We start from the raw sequence: 18644 nt of genomic DNA, 5'->3' as shown, positions 1-18644 counted from the left end.
TATTACAGATGCAGTTAAACTAAGAAGTTATGAGGTAACATTTGTAAAGATAATGGCATCTTGGACCACAGTGACAGAAATGGAGTCAGTGAGCAGTAGTTAATTCTAAAAAATCTGTGTATTTTGATGGAGGAACAAATAGAATTTGCTGGTAGACTGAATGTGGGGTATAAGCAAAACTGAGGAAAAAAGATAGCTCTAAGATGATGATATAGGAGTGATAAAGGAACTGGGATATAACAGTCGTCATAACAAATTCATGAATATAAACATATTAAAAAAGATTGGGACCACAATACTAGTCTATAGAAGTAATGCAATTAGATCAAAACATTACAGACTGCAAGGATATTACTATGGGGGTGTGAGGAATTCAGGGAAATGTTCTTTGGAGAAGTCAATATGCAATGGCATTTAAAAACGTATAAATCAATCTATGCTTATGTAATGTGAAGTCATTTTATTGAGCTTTTACATTTTGTTAAAGAAAACATAACTGAATAATTAGGGAATGTTCAAATTTCAGAACAGTTTTAACATTTTGTTATAATCTAAAGAGAGCAAATCAACCAATCAAAGCTGTTTGAATTTTGCAAATAGTTTTCTTTGGTACAGAAGTACTTTTATATATGTAATCAGTGGAATAATATGACTCTAGCACAAAAATTAATTTACCATCGTAAAATAAGCCACAGCAATCACAATAACTAAATGAGTCCTTTTTGTACCAGTCTTGAGACTTACTTTCATATGATGGATTGGCAAATTCTCCTCAAAACATTGGTCAAGGGAAAAGAGTCACACTATTACCCATTAAAAGGATACCACAAGACTAAGAACTCTCTGAGAGGAAAGCTAAGCCTTTTTAGCCTCAGTCTATACTTTCATATCTCACACAAACTAAGTTTAATCTCTCCCTTTTTTTAAGTTTATTTATTTATTTTTTTGACAGGCGGAGTGGATACTGAGAGAGAGAGACAGAGAGAAAGGTCTTCCTTTGCCGTTGGTTCACCCTACAATGGCCGCTGCGGCCAGCGCATCTCGCTGATCCGAAGCCAGGAGCCAGGTGCTTCTCCTGGTCTCCCATGCGGGTGCAGGGCCCAAGCACTTGAGTCATCCTCCACTGCCTTCCCGGGCCATAGCAGAGAGCTGGCCTGGAAGAGGGGCAACCGGGATAGAATCCTGCGCCCCAACCGGGACTAGAACCCGGTGTGCAGGTGCCGCAAGGCGGAGGATTAGCCTGTTAAGCCACGGCGCCGGCCTAGTTTAATCTCTCCCTTTTAAACAAATGAATACAAAGATTTCAAATAGATGTCTGTTGGGAATTATATATTACATATATCTAAAATTCTCTTTATTTGTTCACACAGGATTTTTTTTAATGAATATAATGTTCTGTATTAGTTTTTTGTTACTTGAACTAAAATACCTGAGAGGAGCTATTTAGGAAGGAGGAAGATTTATTTCAGCTTACAATTTTTTTTTTTTTTTTGACAGGCAGAGTTAGACAGTGAGAGAAAGACAGAGAGAAAGGTCTTCCTTTTCTGTTGGTTCACCCCACAAATGACCCCTACAGCCGGTGAGCCACACCGATCCGAAGCCAGGAGCCAGGTGCCTCCTCCTGGTCTCCCATGCGGGTGCAGGGCCCAAGCACTTGGGCCATTCTCCACTGCACTCCTGGACCACAGAAGAGAGCTGGACTGGAAGAGGAGCAACCGGGACAGAATCCGGTGCCCCAACTGGGACTAGAACCCGGGGTGCTGGCGCCGCAGGTGGAGGACTAGCCAAGTGTGCCGCGGCGCCGGCCATCAGCTTACAATTTTCAAAGTTCACAGTCTAAGATCAGGAGGTCCTGATGGTTTAGGCATCTAGTAAGGCTAGAGGATAATAGAGGGACAATCATAAGACAAGTCAGAAAGCAGAGAGTTGGGAAGCATGGTTGGCTTAGATAACCAACCCTCTCACAAAAGTAAGCCCCAAATGACTTAAAGGCCTTTCACTAGACCAAACTGCGATACCATAATTAGTTCAAGTTCCCATTGTTAATCTGTAAAACATTAACATTAATCTATTAGCCAATAACACAAAACTTGTGGTGACCAAGCTCCCAATATAATGTGCTTTTTGGAGGACATCCAAATTATTATCCAAATCATAATATATTCTTTGTTTTTATATTATTTGGGTACTCATCAGAAAGAAAGAAAACAGAAGACAACCCATGTTACAGTTATTGGGAGAAAAATTTAACTTTGCTTTGTCTCAGAATACATCAGTTCTGGAAATGATGGAAAAATAAAAATGGTTCAGGGTAATTATATTCTTATTGACCCTAGTATCTAGTATTAGGCCAGGTCCCACAAAGCTAAGCTGTATGCTGGAAACAAATCTTATAAAGAAAACAGAAAAAGATCAAAACCACAAACAGAAATACATCAGAGGGACCAATGTGGCACAAAGATCCCACTAAATCTGAATTTTGTGTTACGTAGGGAAGTTACTGAGAGGCTCATGATAGCTTTGGGTTACTGTTGGAATGAAGACTTCAACTACAGGCCTGCCCCCAACCTTGGAAAAGGGAAGGCCTAAACCTATATATACATTCTATCCAAGCTTCTCTTTTTTATCTACTCTCTTTCTGGGTCCTGGTTCTGATGCAAACTTCACAAGTCTGGCCCCTCTCCAAAGCCATGAAATTTAGTAACCTAACATCTGATATCTATTAAGCAGTTGATGCTTCTTTCTCCATTTCTACTATAGACTACTTTACCAGGAATAATTGTAAAATTTCTCTAGGAATGAAAATCCAGATTCCTAATGTTGGGCAAAATGCTTGATCTGCTTTGAAAGGAGGCCTTAGGGCTGGTGTGATTCCAGATCACTGGTGTTCATTTGGATGCAACATCCTGAGTTCCTTTTTTGTTGTAAATCTTGCTCTTGCAAGATTACTGTAAAGATGGAACAAGGCATAAAAAGAAGAACTAAGGGCAATTTTTACGGTATTTTATAGAAATAATGGTGTAGCATTTTACATATACCAGTGCAAGCCACCAACTGCTTCTACTAAATATAATCAATAGGACAAGCTCTGACAAATAATTTGCTGTTATAACTGAAGTTCGGGCATTCCTTTATGGTCTTAGAGTGAAATCTTTACGAGTTGCATGATTTTAACCTTCTTTGGGAGATCTTTACAAAAAAAAGGCTAATACTTGTCATCTTTTCCTCATTATTTAGGCGTTCACATTTGATCATAGGAGAAATGATTCCTGTAGATGTAAGATTAGATTTTGATATCTCTTGGAAGTCTTCATTTTGTTAGACAACCTCCCAGACATGTGCCTTTGCCACTAGCTAATTTCTGGAACACTTTCACATATTAACAAATGTATGGGATACAATACTAGAGTATGTGGGCTGAGTAATACTAGAAATACACAAGTTGTTCATTGCATACAACTATATAACTTAACCTCTCTAAGCTTAAGATTGACTGAGTAATTAAGATCTACTTAGTGGGGCCAGCGCCATGGCACACTAGGTTAATTCTCTGCCTGTGGCACCGGCATCCCATATGGGCGCCGAGTTCTAGTCCTGGTTGCTCCTCTTCCAGTCCAGCTCTCTGCTGTGGCCTGGGAAAGCAGCAGAAGATGGCCCAAGTGCTTGGGCCCCTGCACCTGCGGGGGAGACCAGGAAGAAGCACGTGGCTCCTGGCTTCCGATCGGCATAGCTCCAGCTGTTGTGGCCATTTGGGGAGTGAACCAACGGATGGAAGACCTTTCTCTGTGTCTGTAACTCTACCTGTCAAATAAATAAATAAAATCTTTAAAAAAAAGATATACTTAGTGAATGAAGTTTTTATCAGGATAATGTAAGAGAAAGTCTTTATCTACTCTGTGATCATTTTTATCACAAGGGTGATTCTTTGGAGGAAACTATGAACTTTATCTATTTCTCTCTGTTTAAATGTAAAATCCACTGACTATTCAGTGCCATTAATAGGGCTTGGCACTCAATAATCCTTCAATAAATATTTGCAGAAAGAGTTACTGACAGAATAAATGCAAAAAATTTCCAGCAACCCTTTTCATTCCTATCAGTTCTTTATCATTAACCTGCTAATATGATCTACACTAATTTTTCCAAAACAAAAAGAAAAAAAAAAGCCCAACACTACCTTGCCTGTATATCCCCTTCTAGTATGGTCTTAAAAAGTCTCACTATCATTAGTATTGTCACCTTAAATTCATCTGCAAGAGAGCTGAAATCTCACCATACTACTTCCCTGCTAAACATTTGATATTCCTCAGGTGCTTGGTATATTATACAGAATCATCTTTGTCTATGCTCTCTGATCTTATTATTTTGATTTATTGGATCAACTCAAGCTCTTTAGTAGGGCTCAAAGCTCACTGCACATTAACTTCTCTCATGTCTTGCCTACTACCACCATCTAACTTAGACTTCACTTTTCACTAATCTCCTGGGCTGCCTGAAGTACATTAGTCAAACTGAGCTTTGCTTCTGTACTTTAGTATAGAATACATCTCTTCTCTCCTACATTCTTCACCTCGTTATAAGTTCACCTGAAGTTATGCTTTAAAACTAAGTTCAGGATTCACATCTTTGAGGAGTCCTTCTGTTGATGACTCCAGTTTGAATTAGTGTTCTGCTCTTGTGTTCTCACAATATTATGAGATCCTGACTATAACAGTGTCTGAGCAGCAACTTCTGAGGACGTTGAACATGACAATCGTTACTGCATTCATCTTTGTGATTAATGTTAAGATTGGGAATAAAAGAAATAAGTGCTAATGATTATGGAAGCACTATCATGTGCTCAACCCTGTGAAAAGCATGTTAGATACACTGCCTCTTTTAATTATCAACATCTGAAAGCTGTACATGCTATTAGTTACATTTTACCAATTAGGAAATTGAGGTTCAGTGAATTTAAATAGTTTTGCAATTTGGAACCAAGAATAAAGCTGGTGATATTTAGTGAAGTTTTTAGTTTATTAAAGAGATACTACGAGTGAATGAATTAGAATGGCAGATGTCCTAAATAGCGCTCTGGCCCTTAAGGCTTTCGGATCTGGCTAAAAAGCCCATGAGAGTATTTCAGGCATGGAAAGCCAAGACACTGTGAAAACAAAACAAAACAAAACAATCCCACACACACAAAAAAAAACCCAAAAAAACCCAAAAAACAATGACCTAAATGAAAGATCATTGTGAGTGAGATCCCAGTAGAAAGAATGGGTCATCAAAGAAGGAGGCACCTTTCACTGAAGGGAGGAGAGAACTTCCACTTTGACTATGGCCTTGTCTAAATAAGATTGGAGTTGGCAAACTCAAGAAGCTTCCATATTATTGGCAGCTCATGACAAGAGCCTTGGGTGATGACTGACGCCATAAACAGGGGTGCCAATTGTTAAATCAACAACAGGAGTCACTGTGCACTTACTCCCCATGTAGGATCTCTGTCCTTAATGTGTTGTACTATGTGAATTAACAGTATAACTAGTACTCGAACAGTACTTTATACTTTGTGTTTCTGTGTGGGTGCAAACTGTTGAAATCTTTATTTAGTATATACTAAATTGATTTTTGGTATATAAAGATAATTGAAAATGATCTTGATATGAATGGGATGTGTTAGGAGAGGGAGTGGGAGATGGGATGGTTGCGGGTGGGAGGGAGGTTATGGGGGGGAAGCTGCTATACTCTAAAAGTTGTACTTTGGAAACTTTATTAAATAAAAGTTAAAAAAAAGAGTGAATGAATATGAATTCCTCAAGTAGAGTGGTTTTCTGTTTCTTTTTCTTTTTCCAGACAGAGTTAGACAGAGAAAGAGAGAGAGGTCTTCCTTTTCCGTTGGTTCTCCCACCAAATGGCTGCTACGGCCAGCGCGCTATGCTGATCCTAAGCCAGGAGCCAGGTGCTTCCTCCTGGTCTCCCATGCGGGTACAGGGCCCAAGCACTTGGGTCATCCTCCACTGCCTTCCCGGGCCACAGCAGAGAGCTGGAGTGAAACAGGAGCAAGTGGGACAGAATCCGGTGCCCCAACCGGGACTAGAACCTGGGGTGCTGGTGCGGCAGGTGGAGGATTAGCCAAGTGAGCCACGATGCCGGCCGAGTGGTTTTCTATATACTCAATTTTTGGACAAAAAAAATAAGTCCTACAAACTAAGTACTTCCTCTTTTAATCTTTCTTAACTCAAAAGTATTCTTATGAAAACTCAATAAATCAGTTTTAATGTATTACAGAATTTTAGAATGGTAAGCTCACAGAATAGACATGGACAGAAAATGTGTGTCACTATAGCTATCCAAATTCAAGCATTGTGTAGTTTCCTTATAGCTAAAAAAAAAAAAAAAACCTCAACATTCAAGATTTAAATCTGATCCACAGCGCCTTTATATATATATTTTTAATACCAGATATTGATATACTGAGCTAATGCTGTTAAGTTGATTAGTCATATGACATTCCAAAGTTTGGAAACATTTAAGAAAATTGTATTGTGCAGTCTCCTCCACTGCATTGTGGACAACTATTGGTCACAATTCACCCCGCATTGATTTATGTTAGCATACATTTCCTACAATTCATTTGGAATTAGTCCACTTGAAAATCTCTCAACATTCCATAACTTTACTAGGCATATAATATGTGGAATCATCTTTGACTTTATTGGATCTGCTCCATAAGGGCAAGGCATATGGCAAGCATCTATTTAGTACTCTACACATCGTATGTACCCAAAAATATTTTATTTATTTGTAACAAAATCATTTTATTTCTATATAGTATCTTTCATTAAGCTCCACCATTCAGTAAGGCCTTCTCTGCTTATTCTTTTTTTTTTTTTTAAGATTTATTTATTTGACAGGTAGAGTTACAGACAGTGAGAGAGAGGGACAGAGAGAAAGGTCTTCCCTCCATTGGTTCACTCCCCAAGTGGCCACAATGGCTGGAACTGAGCCAATCCAAAGCCAGGAGCCAGGTGCTTCTTCCTGGTCTCCCATGCGGGTGCAGGGGCCCAAGCACCTGAGCCATCTTCCACTGCTTTCCCAGGCCACAACAGAGAGCCATTCTGGAAGAGGAGCAACTAGGACTAAAACTGGTGCCCATATGGGATGCCTGCGCCACAGACTGAGGATTAACCTAGCGCACCATGACGCCGGCCCCTGCTTATTCTTGATAATATCTTACTTTTTCACTTAACATATTGGTTTGAAAGTAAATGACCTGCATTCTGGCAAAATATTAAAACTGCATAAGGATAAATAGCTTTGAATACTATTCCTCTGAGCAAATCAAAAGGATTGTAGCTGAAATTTATAGCAGCAGAAAAAAATAGGATTATCTCACTGATTCATAAAAATTCCAATACAGATAGATAATGTCATATAACTTAACAGATATACTTATTGGTATAGAAAATAAGAACTCAGCAAAGAAGACACTATTTCATGCAATTATTTTATTCTAATAATTTTGAAGTTATATAAAATTTATTATGAAAATATAGCAAATTATTGTTTTAATTTTTGTATAGAGATGAATGTGGTTAAATAGCAATTTATATATTAAGTTAAAGTAACTTTGAATATTAGATACCAGGAACATGAAGTATGACTACATAATAAGTGTGGCTAGAATGTATCTATAGTACTAATTTTACAGTCCATTCAATACATAGGTTAGTGGATATAATTTTTTTCCTTTGTAGTCCTATTCCCTGAAATGAGGGCAATTTATTCCTTTTTTTCACTCTTAAATTGAACTTATTTCTATGGTTATTTTGAATAGTTTATATTACCATCATTTATATTACCATTATTCTTTTTTTAAAGATTTATTTTATTTGAAAAAGTGTTACAGAGAGAGGTAGAGAGAGATTTTCTATCTGTTGGTTCACTCCCCAAATGGCTTCAATAGCTGGAGCTGGGGACCATCTGAAGCCAGGAGCTTCCTCTGGGTCCCCACGTGGGTACAGGGGCCCAAAGACCTGGGCCATCCCCCGCTGCTTTACCAGGTGCATTAGTAGGGAGCTGGATCGGAAGTGGAGCAGCTGGGACTTGAATTGGGGTCCATATGGGATGCCAGCGCCACAGGCCGGTTTCGGCTTTAACATGCTGCACCCCAGTGCTGACCCCTATATTATTTTTTTTTAAGATTTATTTATTTGAAAGTCAAAGCTACAGAGAGGCAGAGGCAGAGGCAGAGGCAGGGGCAGGGGCAGGGGCAGAGAGAGAGAGAGAGAATCTTCTGTCTGATGGTTCACTCCCCAATTGGCTCCAATGGCTGGAGCTGTGCATATCCAAAAACTGGAGCCAGGAGTTTCTTCCAGGTCTCCCATGTGGGTGCAGGGGCCCAAGGACTTGGGCCATCTTCCACTGCTTTCCCAGGCCATAGCAGAGGGCTGGATCAGAAGTGGAGCAGGCAGGACTCAAACCACGCCCATAAGTGATGGCACTGCAGGTGATGGCTTTACTCGCTACTCCACAGCACCAGTCCCCCTATATTATTTTATAATACATGTTTTCTTATAATGTATAATTGTACATATTTTAAAAAAATATAAGAGCCTTTATAACATTCTACTAATATGATTGCATTAAAGTGGGGGTAGGAACAAAGTTTAAAAGTCTGTATTATAAATTTCAATATTTAAAACGTACTGTTAGAAGGAAACTTGAGTCCCAGGGAAGGTTTGCAACTTGCTTAAAGCTGGATAAAGAATGGAACCAGAAACATAGTGACACCTCCAGGTCCCTTGATGACATTTAATATATTGGATCAGTTAATAAAATGATGAAGTTATAATTTGAAAAAGTATAGGAGATAAGAGGGAGTGACATTTAAACTTATACAGAAATTTAATAGATTATTTAATTGTACCATTTGTATTATGTAATGATAAAAATCGACACATGAACAAAATGAAGAAAATTTATACTCGATATCTGCGTAATTATTTTATAACATATATTAGATCCTGTCAATTATAAAATTTCTGATAGGTAAATTGAGCCTGAATACCTCATATTTTAAAATCCCAAATAAATATTATTTAGGAATACTAAATGCTAGTTTAAATTTTTTTAAATTATTAAAATGAATACAAAGTTAAAAAAAATGGTAGCTTAATCAAGACTTGGAAAAAATCTTGCAATATAACACTTTCATAATTTATGCAGTATTTTGTGAAATAATGCCACATTATTTTTGCTATAGATATTATTAAAACTTATTACAGAGTTTTACAAACTTTCAAGAAAATATATTTATAGAAACTTCAGGCTGAAAAATTAGTATAGATTGACCCTGTGTTTTTCTAATGATAAAATGAGTAGTTAAATGTTTTTGTTTATTGGTTTTATTTCTTTTTTAAAAAGTATTTTTAGGAGCCAGCGCTGTGGAAGTGAGTAAAGCTGCCACCTGCAGTGCTGGCATCCCATATGGGAACAGTTAGAGTACCAGCTGCTCCAATTCTGATCCAGCTTTCTGCTCTGGCCTGGGAAAGCAGTGGAAGATGGTCCAAGTCCTTGGGCCCCTGCACCTGTGTGGGAGACCTGGAGGAAGCTCCTTGCTCCTGGCTCTGGATTGGCCCAGCTCTGGCCATTGTGGCCATCTAGGGAGTGAAACAGCAGATGGAAGACCTCTCTCTCTGTCTCTGCCTCTCTGTAACTCAGCCTTTCAGGTAAATAAATAAATCTTTTTTTTTAAAAAAAAGTATTTTAAAAACATTTATTTATTTATTTGAAAGTCAAGTTACAGAGAGAGAGACAGAGAAAGATCTTCTATCCACTGGTTCACTCCCCAGATGGCTGCAAGGGACAGGGCTGAGCCAGGCCAAAAACAGGAGCCAAGAGTTTCATACAGGTTTCTCACATGGTAGGCAAGGGCCCAAACATTTGGGCCATATTCCCCTGCTTTTCCCAGACCATTGTCAGGGAGCTGGACTGGAAGGAGAGCAGGAAGTACATGAACTGGAGTCCATATGGGATGTCAGCATTGCAGGCGATAGCGTTACCAGCTGCACCACCATGCTGTCCTTATTTGTCTTGTTTTTATTTTGGACTTTTTTTTTTTAAAGATTTATTTATTTTTACTTGAAAAGCAGAATTACACACAGAGAGAAGGAGAGGCAGAGAGAGAGAGAGAGAGAGAGAGAGAGAGAGAGAGAGTACCATTCACTGGTTTACTCCCCAACTGACTGCAATGGCCGGAGCTGTGCCAATCCGAAGCCAGAAGCCGGGAGCCTCTTTCTGGGTCTCCCACGCAAGTGCAGGGGCCCAAGGACTTGGGCCATCTTCTACTGCTTTCCCAGGCCATACCAGAGAGCTGGATCAGAGTGGGGCAGCCAGGACTCAAACCGCTGCCCGTTTGGGATGCCGGCACTGCAGGCCAGGGCTTTACCCACTATGCCACAGCACTGGCCCTTTGGACTTTCTTTTTAATTGAGATTAGCAATAGTTTTGGTCTTGTGTTTTGTCAGCAAGGCTATGCATGCCTGAGGCTATCACTAACACATTAAGAGATAAACCTGAGAGAAGGCAAACAGCACAGAGAAAAACAGTGAATACAAAGGTAAAATACAAGATATGTGAAAGAAAAAAATTTAGAGAAACATAAACTACTTTGCACTAGTGGTAGAGCAAATTCTGTGTCAGATCTGTAAGTTACTGATACTGATTTAAAAGGCAAAAGATAAATAAGTAGAAACACACATGCAAACAGGAATTTTGGTAAATAAACTTTTAAGAGCAGGTTTTGGGGGGGCCAGCAGTTTGGCCTAGGTGGTAAAGCCACCACCTGCAGTGCTGGCATCCCACTTCCAATCCAACTCTCTGCTATGGCCTGGGAAAGCAGTAGAAGGTGGCCCAGGTGCTTGGGCCTGTGCACCCATGTGGGAGACCTGGAAGAAGCTCCTGGCTTCTGGCTTTGGATCGGCCTAGCTCCGGCCATTATGCCATTTGGGGAGTGAACCAGAGGATGGAAGATCTCTTACTTTGCCTTTTCTTTGGCCTCTGCCTCTCTGTAACTCTGCCTTTCCAATAAATAAATAAATCTTCAAAAAAAATCATGTTTTGGATTAGAAACCTGAAAGAAGTTATTTATTATACACTCTACAATATGGGTCATCTGAAACACCTTTAACTTAATGGAGTGTCATACTTATTAAAAGTCCTTAAATAAAATATCCAGAAATTTCCTGATTTGCAGCTTCTCTGGAGATGAGAAATGCATGCAAGACAAGTCCTTAATGAAAAACTGCATGTGCAGGTTGAAGATTGGTATAATGTGATCATCTGTTCAAGAAAAACCTACACAGAAATGAAGGATTTTGTTGATAAAACAAAACTTAGTAGTTGAATCTGGATAGCCATCACATCATGCACAATATAAATAATTACAAGACACAAAAAGTTCATCAACAAAAGATTGTGTAGATTAACTGAGACTATGACATCCAGGTGCCATTAAATCCTCAATCCTATTCAAGTGATAAGGATACCACCACCTTTGCCCTTATCTGAGCCTTTTGTGAACATCCTATACAGCTTCATTACCATCACCTCTAAGTCAGGAAAAGGAAAAAGTCGTGAAACAATGATGTAGTCCCTACATGCAGTCAGTCTCATAGTCATAAGTTTCTGCTTGTTGCACAAAGCTCCACTGGCCTAGCCCTGTAGGAAGAATGAAATGCAGAAAGAGCTCCAAGCAGCTGCTGAATGGTCAGCTGAACTGAGATGCTGGAAGCAGGATGAGTGACAGAGATGACAAGGCATACAGGAGCCCAACTTCGACAGGTGCTTCACAACTCTGGCATTCTGCGAAAGAGCAGCAGATGGACCAAATAGATGTGCACTTGTCAGGAAGAAGTCACAGACTCCGGGCAACGGTACAGGGCAGGTTAGGAGGTGGACAGGCATTGTGGCATCAGCAACAGGCCCTGCAAACTGTGGCTACAGCCACAAACCAAAGGACAGTCTTCAAATGTATACAGTGTGGAAAGGACCACTGTTACACAGCACTGACTTTAAGCACATGCACACGCCTGGAGTGAGCACTGTTAGTACTGTCATCTACTGCTTATGGGCTAATGATAGTAGTTTCGTATCACCTGATATTAATAAAGTAATTGTTGTACTAGAAATACATTCAAAGTGGAAACGACTATTTCATAAATATTTTAAAATGTACATCTGAAAATACTGGATAGTTTTAATGGGAAAATTTTATTTTTCTTTTTGACTACTAAAACTCTCATCTGTTTTTAAGCTATTAGTATGCCTTCATGACACTGAGTTTGCTGATGAGTTTATGGCGATTACATCAGACACAATATTTGAATAAATACAGAACAAAATTAGTAGAAGGTCAACACTAGGGAGTAAATGTATCACCTTGGAGAAAGAAAACAATCTACTCCAGCTTCTGACAAAGAGTAGTTGTTCATGTAATGGATGACTGATTGCAAGTTTGGGAAGCAAAATATGGTAATTGTAGCTAAATGCTTACTTTTTTAAGAAAAAGGAACTAAACTGACTTTTAGAAAAAATGTATGTGTCGTGGATCTCACTTTTTAATTACATTACTCTGATATTTACTGACTTAAATAACAGTAAAATAGATTCACACAAAGCATACAGAGGAATTTTTGACTCTGAGTTATTGAAATCTCTTAATACTAGTTCAGAAAGAGGTAGGCAGAGCACAGGTGAACTCCAGCATTTCAGGAATTAATGAAAAGTAATACATTGGGGCCTCAGAGCCCTACAGGTCATTCTGAATGGAAATTAACAGCAGAGTTAAAATCAATGAGTCTTCTCCACATTTTGGCTCTCTAGGTGCTTCCGGTTCTCCTGACTGTGGAGGATCATTAACCTCCTACTACATCCACTTTCCTCCTGCTCTTAGAACAGCTGGCCTCTTCACCTTATCCACCTCCAATGAAGCCATATACAGGAACTCTTGCTATTGGCTTACTTTAGTTTACTTATTTCCTTTCTTTGATGAGGTTGCTATGAAGTGTTAATTCCCTGTACTTCTCCATGTTTCTTTATTGTGGAGAGGACACAGACACTGTCACTGTCAGATTAGTTGTTGGGTTTGGCACAGAATGTGTACTGCATTGGCATGGGGATGATACGATACTGTATTCAGGAGATCATATACCATCATGAAATAACATAAGTCTAGGTTCTGGTTCAGAAGAGCTACTTGTGAGATAGCCAGTAGAAACAGGTGCAGTGTAGGTAGCATGGATTGTGCTATGGAACCTTGCTTTTAAAGATATGTTGAAAAGTGTGATGTTTCATTGTGATAACCAGGTTGTATACAGAAAGGATAAAGTTGGGAAGTGTATGTGCAGAAGGATGAAATGCAATTTTGTAGATATGATATGGTTTTGTACCAAGTATACAATTTTGATCAGGTTACATAACTGATGGTCTTTGTAGGTACCAAGACATAAAATATATGGGTAAATTTTGGTTCTAACAAATCTGGACAATAAACACATTCCTTATGAAGCTACCCAGACCTACAGGAAATTCTGAAGTAAAAAGAAGAGAGAGAGCATAATCATTCAAATGTAGAACTATATTAGGATATTTCTTGGGACTGTACAGATCAGTGGAGAGGTTCCCACACAAACATCATGAGTATAATAAAAACATTAAAAACATTCATGATTGTTTGATGTACCACCTGTCTTACAGTTAGAATAATGGTCTGGGTAATCAATTTTTCAAAGTGTCTTATTATCTTAAAAGATTTCTGACATCATCCAATAGAAAACACAAATGAGGCCTGATGTGCTCTATGATTCTTTGGCCAGATACATGCTATTAAATTCAAGCAGAAACTTAAATGATTTATTCATTAAGTTCAAGAAAGTAAACCAAAGGACCTTGAGCTCAACTATCAACTGGTATTTCTTTTGAATTCAATATTATGCTTAATTTTCTCAGTTGTATGCGGACTCAGCATAACTGTAAAAACAAATACTGTCACAGTTTGTGAAATCTTAAGATGAAACTCGTATTGTTGCTTTGATTTGAAAAGGAGAATTGTTTCCTAAGAACTGCTAACATAATTTATTTTACCAAAAAACCAAAAAACAAACAAACACAACTCAAACACAAACGATAAAGTCAGGCTGACATGGACTCTGGGTATATACTAATATTTACATAAATTAATAGCAATGATCCTGAACCACCATTTTGTATACTCAAATTCAGGTAAGAAAGAACACTTATTAATGCCCAGCTTTGGATCAATAAGGCACAAACCAATTTCTTGGTGGATGTACTGCACAGAAAGAGGGGTTGGTCTTTTCCCAACTTTAATTAGTTATTTAATGATTCAGTTTCTTCTGTAGATTAAGTACAGGGTTTCAGAATCTTGCTCAAGGGAAGAATGTAAAAAATCATACAGAACATTTCTGCTTAGCTAAAAGAACTAATGAATCCAAAACATATAAAAGTGATGCTTCTTGAATCATGGGGAAAGTTAAATGGCACACCCACTTGTTGGCTTGAAAAAAAAAATCTCTTTAGTATGACTGGCCTAAGTGATTCATAAAATTACTTCAGTTCAAAATTTTGCTCAGTGGCAAGAATTAGATGAATAGATCTACTAAATAAAATCCTTGACACAGCTATCCACCTTGCCACTGTGAAAAATAATGACTGACTACTTCTAACAGAGTTAGGTCAGTGCACTAGTAATATAAATAGAGCATATTTTAACAGAGTCAGCTGTTCTTTTCATCTAAAAAGGAAAAAGTCAGCAGAGGTGACTGGCAACTTGTCCTATAAATCGTTTTTATTTCATAAATTGCTCAAATGTCCCCCTAATCTGAGAACTTCCAAGTTCTTTATTTTTATTAATACAGTTTTCAAGACTCTTTTTAATGCCACCTATATAATTATAGACCATGAGGCTATTACTTGGAAAATAATCTTTCAGTATGGCTTTTAATCAATGGATCATTCTTCTCAACATACTTTTTACTTCTTTTCCTTTAACCTGAAGTCTTCAAAAGTTCAGAGAATACTTGTTATGGAGGCAGTTTAAGCTGCTGCTTGTGACACTGGCATCCCATACCCTAGTACATATCAACCAAGTGGGAGACTGAGATGGAGTTTCAGGCTCCTGGCATCAGCATGGACTAGTCTTGGTTACTGCAAGTCATTTGGGGTGTGAACCAGTGGATGGAAGATACCTCTCTCTCTGTGTCTTTCTCCCTCGTCTTCCCTCCCTTTCTCTTTCCCCTCTCTGTCACTTTTTCAAATAATTGAATCTTTAAGAAAAAAACAAAAAAATGCATTTTATATAAATACTAAGCTCAGATTTCAATTTTTTGTATCAAAACAAACTTGTATTTTAATTCCATTTTTCTATGAGCTCTTTGAAGTACCCTTTTACTTCTGTTTTAAAATATCCTTATTGTTAACATTCCTTTTCTTAGCAGAGAGCTGGACTGGAAGAGGAGCAACCAGGACAGAATCCGGCGCCTCGACCAGGACTAGAACCTGGGGTGCCGGCGCCGAAGGCAGAGGATTAGCCTAGTGAGCCGTGGCGCTGGCTACATTCCTTTTCAAAAAGGCTTTCAGACAAGGAGTCTGTAGTTCTGTACACTGACTTATTAAACTAAGAATACAAAACTGCAAAAGCAATTAATGCAAAATTAACACTTTTAAAACATTTATGCGGCCAAAAAGAAGTAAGCTCATTACAAATGTGTGTTTAGTGCATCTGTAGAGAACTGAGAAGGTTCAGGTAGAAATACTACCAGTGAAGGCTGGTGCTGTGGCCTAGTGGGTAAAGCCACAGTCTGCAATGCTGGCATCCCATACAGGTGCCAGTACGAGTCCTGGCTGCTTCACTTTCCCATCCAGCTCCCTGTTAATATGCCTAGGAAAAGCAGCAGAATATGGCCTAAGTATTTGGGCCACTGCCACCCACATGGGAGACCCAGAAGAAACTCCTGGCTCCTGGCTTTAGCCTGGCCCAGCACTGGCCATTGTGGCCATCTGGGGAGTGAACCAGCAGATGGAAGAATCTCTCTCTCTCTTTTTCCCTCTCTCTCCCCCTCTTTATCTGTTTCTCTGACTTTCCTACCCTCTGTAACTTTCAAACAAATAAATAAATCTTAAAAAAAATGCTACCAGTGACTTATATATGTATCTACAAGAACTAAGGCAAGCAAAATGAATGAAGGTCAAGGATATATTAGGCAAGTACACAAAAACGAAGGATAAAAAGGATGCTATGCAAATGCTAAGCACAGAATTCTGTAGATATCCACTTGGCCACTGAAAGTTAAAAAATATCATAATATATCCTTGAATAAAAGTTGTTTCTGGACAGGTTTAATAAAGATACCCAAAGTATATATATACATTTTATATTACTCTTGTACTGGTATAGTCACCATTTATTATCATATAATCAAACTGTCACTACTATAATGTGCTTAAATAAACTACATGTTACCTGTCGTTTAAAACACATGACATAATATAGTGTTGAAAACATTGGCAAAATAAATGCATATTGTTGAAATAATAAGGCATTTATACAAAGAAATTTTTGTATGTTTTTAGACAGGAGTATTTCCTAGCCTTACTGTATATTAAAATTTTTTTTTCCTGATATACAAGGAGTTCTATGAATTTTCCATTTCTGGTTTAACCATACCTTTTACATCTTCATCTTCAATTGTTGTATTTGAACTCTCAGTTGATTCCTGTTAAGAAGAAAACACATTTTTAAGCTGAATACAATGAATAGCATAATTTCTTCTTTAAAAAAATGGCTACTGATATATACATACATGTATCATGCTAAACTCTTCAGCAGGCTGTGTGCAAATGCTGACATGCAAATAGACAAATACACAATGTGTTTTTTAGCAGAAATAAAATGTCAATGCTGCAAACATTTCACAGAAGGAGTACTCTGGTTGCCTAATCTCTGAAGCACTACAAATCCAGGTGATTTGTAGAAGCAGCAGAAGTAGGCAGTTATCTTAAGAACTGTGTAAGGATGTGTTGTGTTACAGTGCCCCACAGAGTGTGCTTTTTCTGTGTTTAAGAGAAATTGAATACAGTAGATGAATAAATTTGAACTTGGAACAATGTTTATTCCCAGTAAATCGATCAGTAATAGTGCCTTATTTGTGTCAGGCAGTATTTCGAGTACAGTCAACAGTCTATTTGTCTACCTTACTCCCATGTAGTTAGAAAAAACATTTCATTACATCCCTTGGTAAAGGAGGCAGGGGTATTAAGTTGAGCTATGCTGGTAGAATTTTCAAGAAGAATTTTCATTGTTTGTTACCAGCACAATGGAATTATAACGAATAATACTTTCAAGGACAATGTGTTTTTTTCATTCTTTTCTAAATTAGAAACTAGCTGTCACTCATATGAAACTTGCTCCCATAATAAAAGATAAAACTATTTCTTTAAAAAACTACAAATTAAGTTGAAGATTTGTAAGCACCCTGAAAGTACACTGTAACTGCCAGTAATAAGATAAATTTCTTAAAATGTTTTGATAGTTGTTTCCATTAATAACATACTAATAAAATATTTTCTAGGAAAGAAATTTTGCATTATTCATAGGAAAAGATGTGATTTTCCACATGAAATAATTAGAGTTGAAATATTGGTAATAAACTTCCAATCAAGAGCTATATGCTCAATGATAAAAAACAGGTTTTGCAAAGTGATGCATACACCAATCAGTGTCCTTTAGAGAGTCAATACTTTAAAAATGTGATCAATGTATATAAATGTCATACACAACATATGAGCCAATGGGGTGAACTAACTAAAGATGTATCCAGAGTCTCCACACACACGAAACCAAAGAAAAGTCCTCATGCATTTCTCAGAGTGAAGTGTTCAAATCTAAGTTCAAAATGAAGGTAAATCCATGCACTGCAAAAATAAACTAATTTGTGTAAGCAAGAAATATCATGCAGCAACTCTTACAAATGATACAGCTAGGACTATTGAAGTGTCCACTGCAGCTGTTATGCTCTGTCTTTTATTTGCTATTGCCATTCTAAATTTTTTTTCTCACAAATGATGATCCTAACTACCTGAAGTCTTTTAGGGACTTAGAACATTTTCACAGTCATAACTGTAAAATAAATCTCATATTAAAGAACACAAGCTCCATGTTCTTAAATGATTTTAATATTGATCAAATAAATGTTAAGCTAGAGAGGAAATGTGTTTTCCAAGATTTAAACATTATTAAATATAAGAAGTAAGACCCATGACTATAATTAATATTTGAGAAAAGTCTAATAATGTATTTTCCCTCTACTTAGAGATGTAATATTGCATGAAAAGCAATAAACTGGAAATACAGAATACATTAAAAAACATATCCTTTCATCCTATAGACATATATGCAAGTGCTGTTATTTAGTTAACATTCTGTGTAAATATTTTACAATGGTTAGGAAACAAGAGTCTGCTGTTAACTAGTTAAAAGTCTGTTACTGAAATGCATATAATTCAACAACAATAAACGTATTTCACAAGAAGTGAAACCATTTGATTCTCCTCAAATTCATGCCAAACAACACCACCAACAC

The 18644-nt window shown here is 37.8% G+C and overlaps 1 protein-coding gene across 3 annotated transcripts in view; it reads right to left on the bottom strand.

Moving 5' to 3' along the window:
* The window catches only part of CAMK2D (calcium/calmodulin dependent protein kinase II delta), a 343804-nt gene that overhangs the window by 25852 nt on the left and 299308 nt on the right, over window positions 1–18644 (bottom strand). For all 3 annotated transcript variants that reach the window (XM_062199706.1, XM_062199705.1, XM_062199707.1), the window contains exon 14: window positions 16730–16778. In XM_062199706.1, coding sequence (XP_062055690.1) covers window positions 16730–16778 — 49 coding nt within the window. The remainder of the gene's footprint in view (window positions 1–16729; window positions 16779–18644) is intronic.

Source organism: Lepus europaeus, chromosome 8 (assembly GCF_033115175.1).
Source record: "Lepus europaeus isolate LE1 chromosome 8, mLepTim1.pri, whole genome shotgun sequence".
Taxonomy (NCBI): Eukaryota; Metazoa; Chordata; class Mammalia; order Lagomorpha; family Leporidae; genus Lepus; species Lepus europaeus.
The sequence above is the reverse complement of the archived record's forward strand: the minus strand, read 5'-3'. Positions and strand labels throughout refer to the sequence as shown.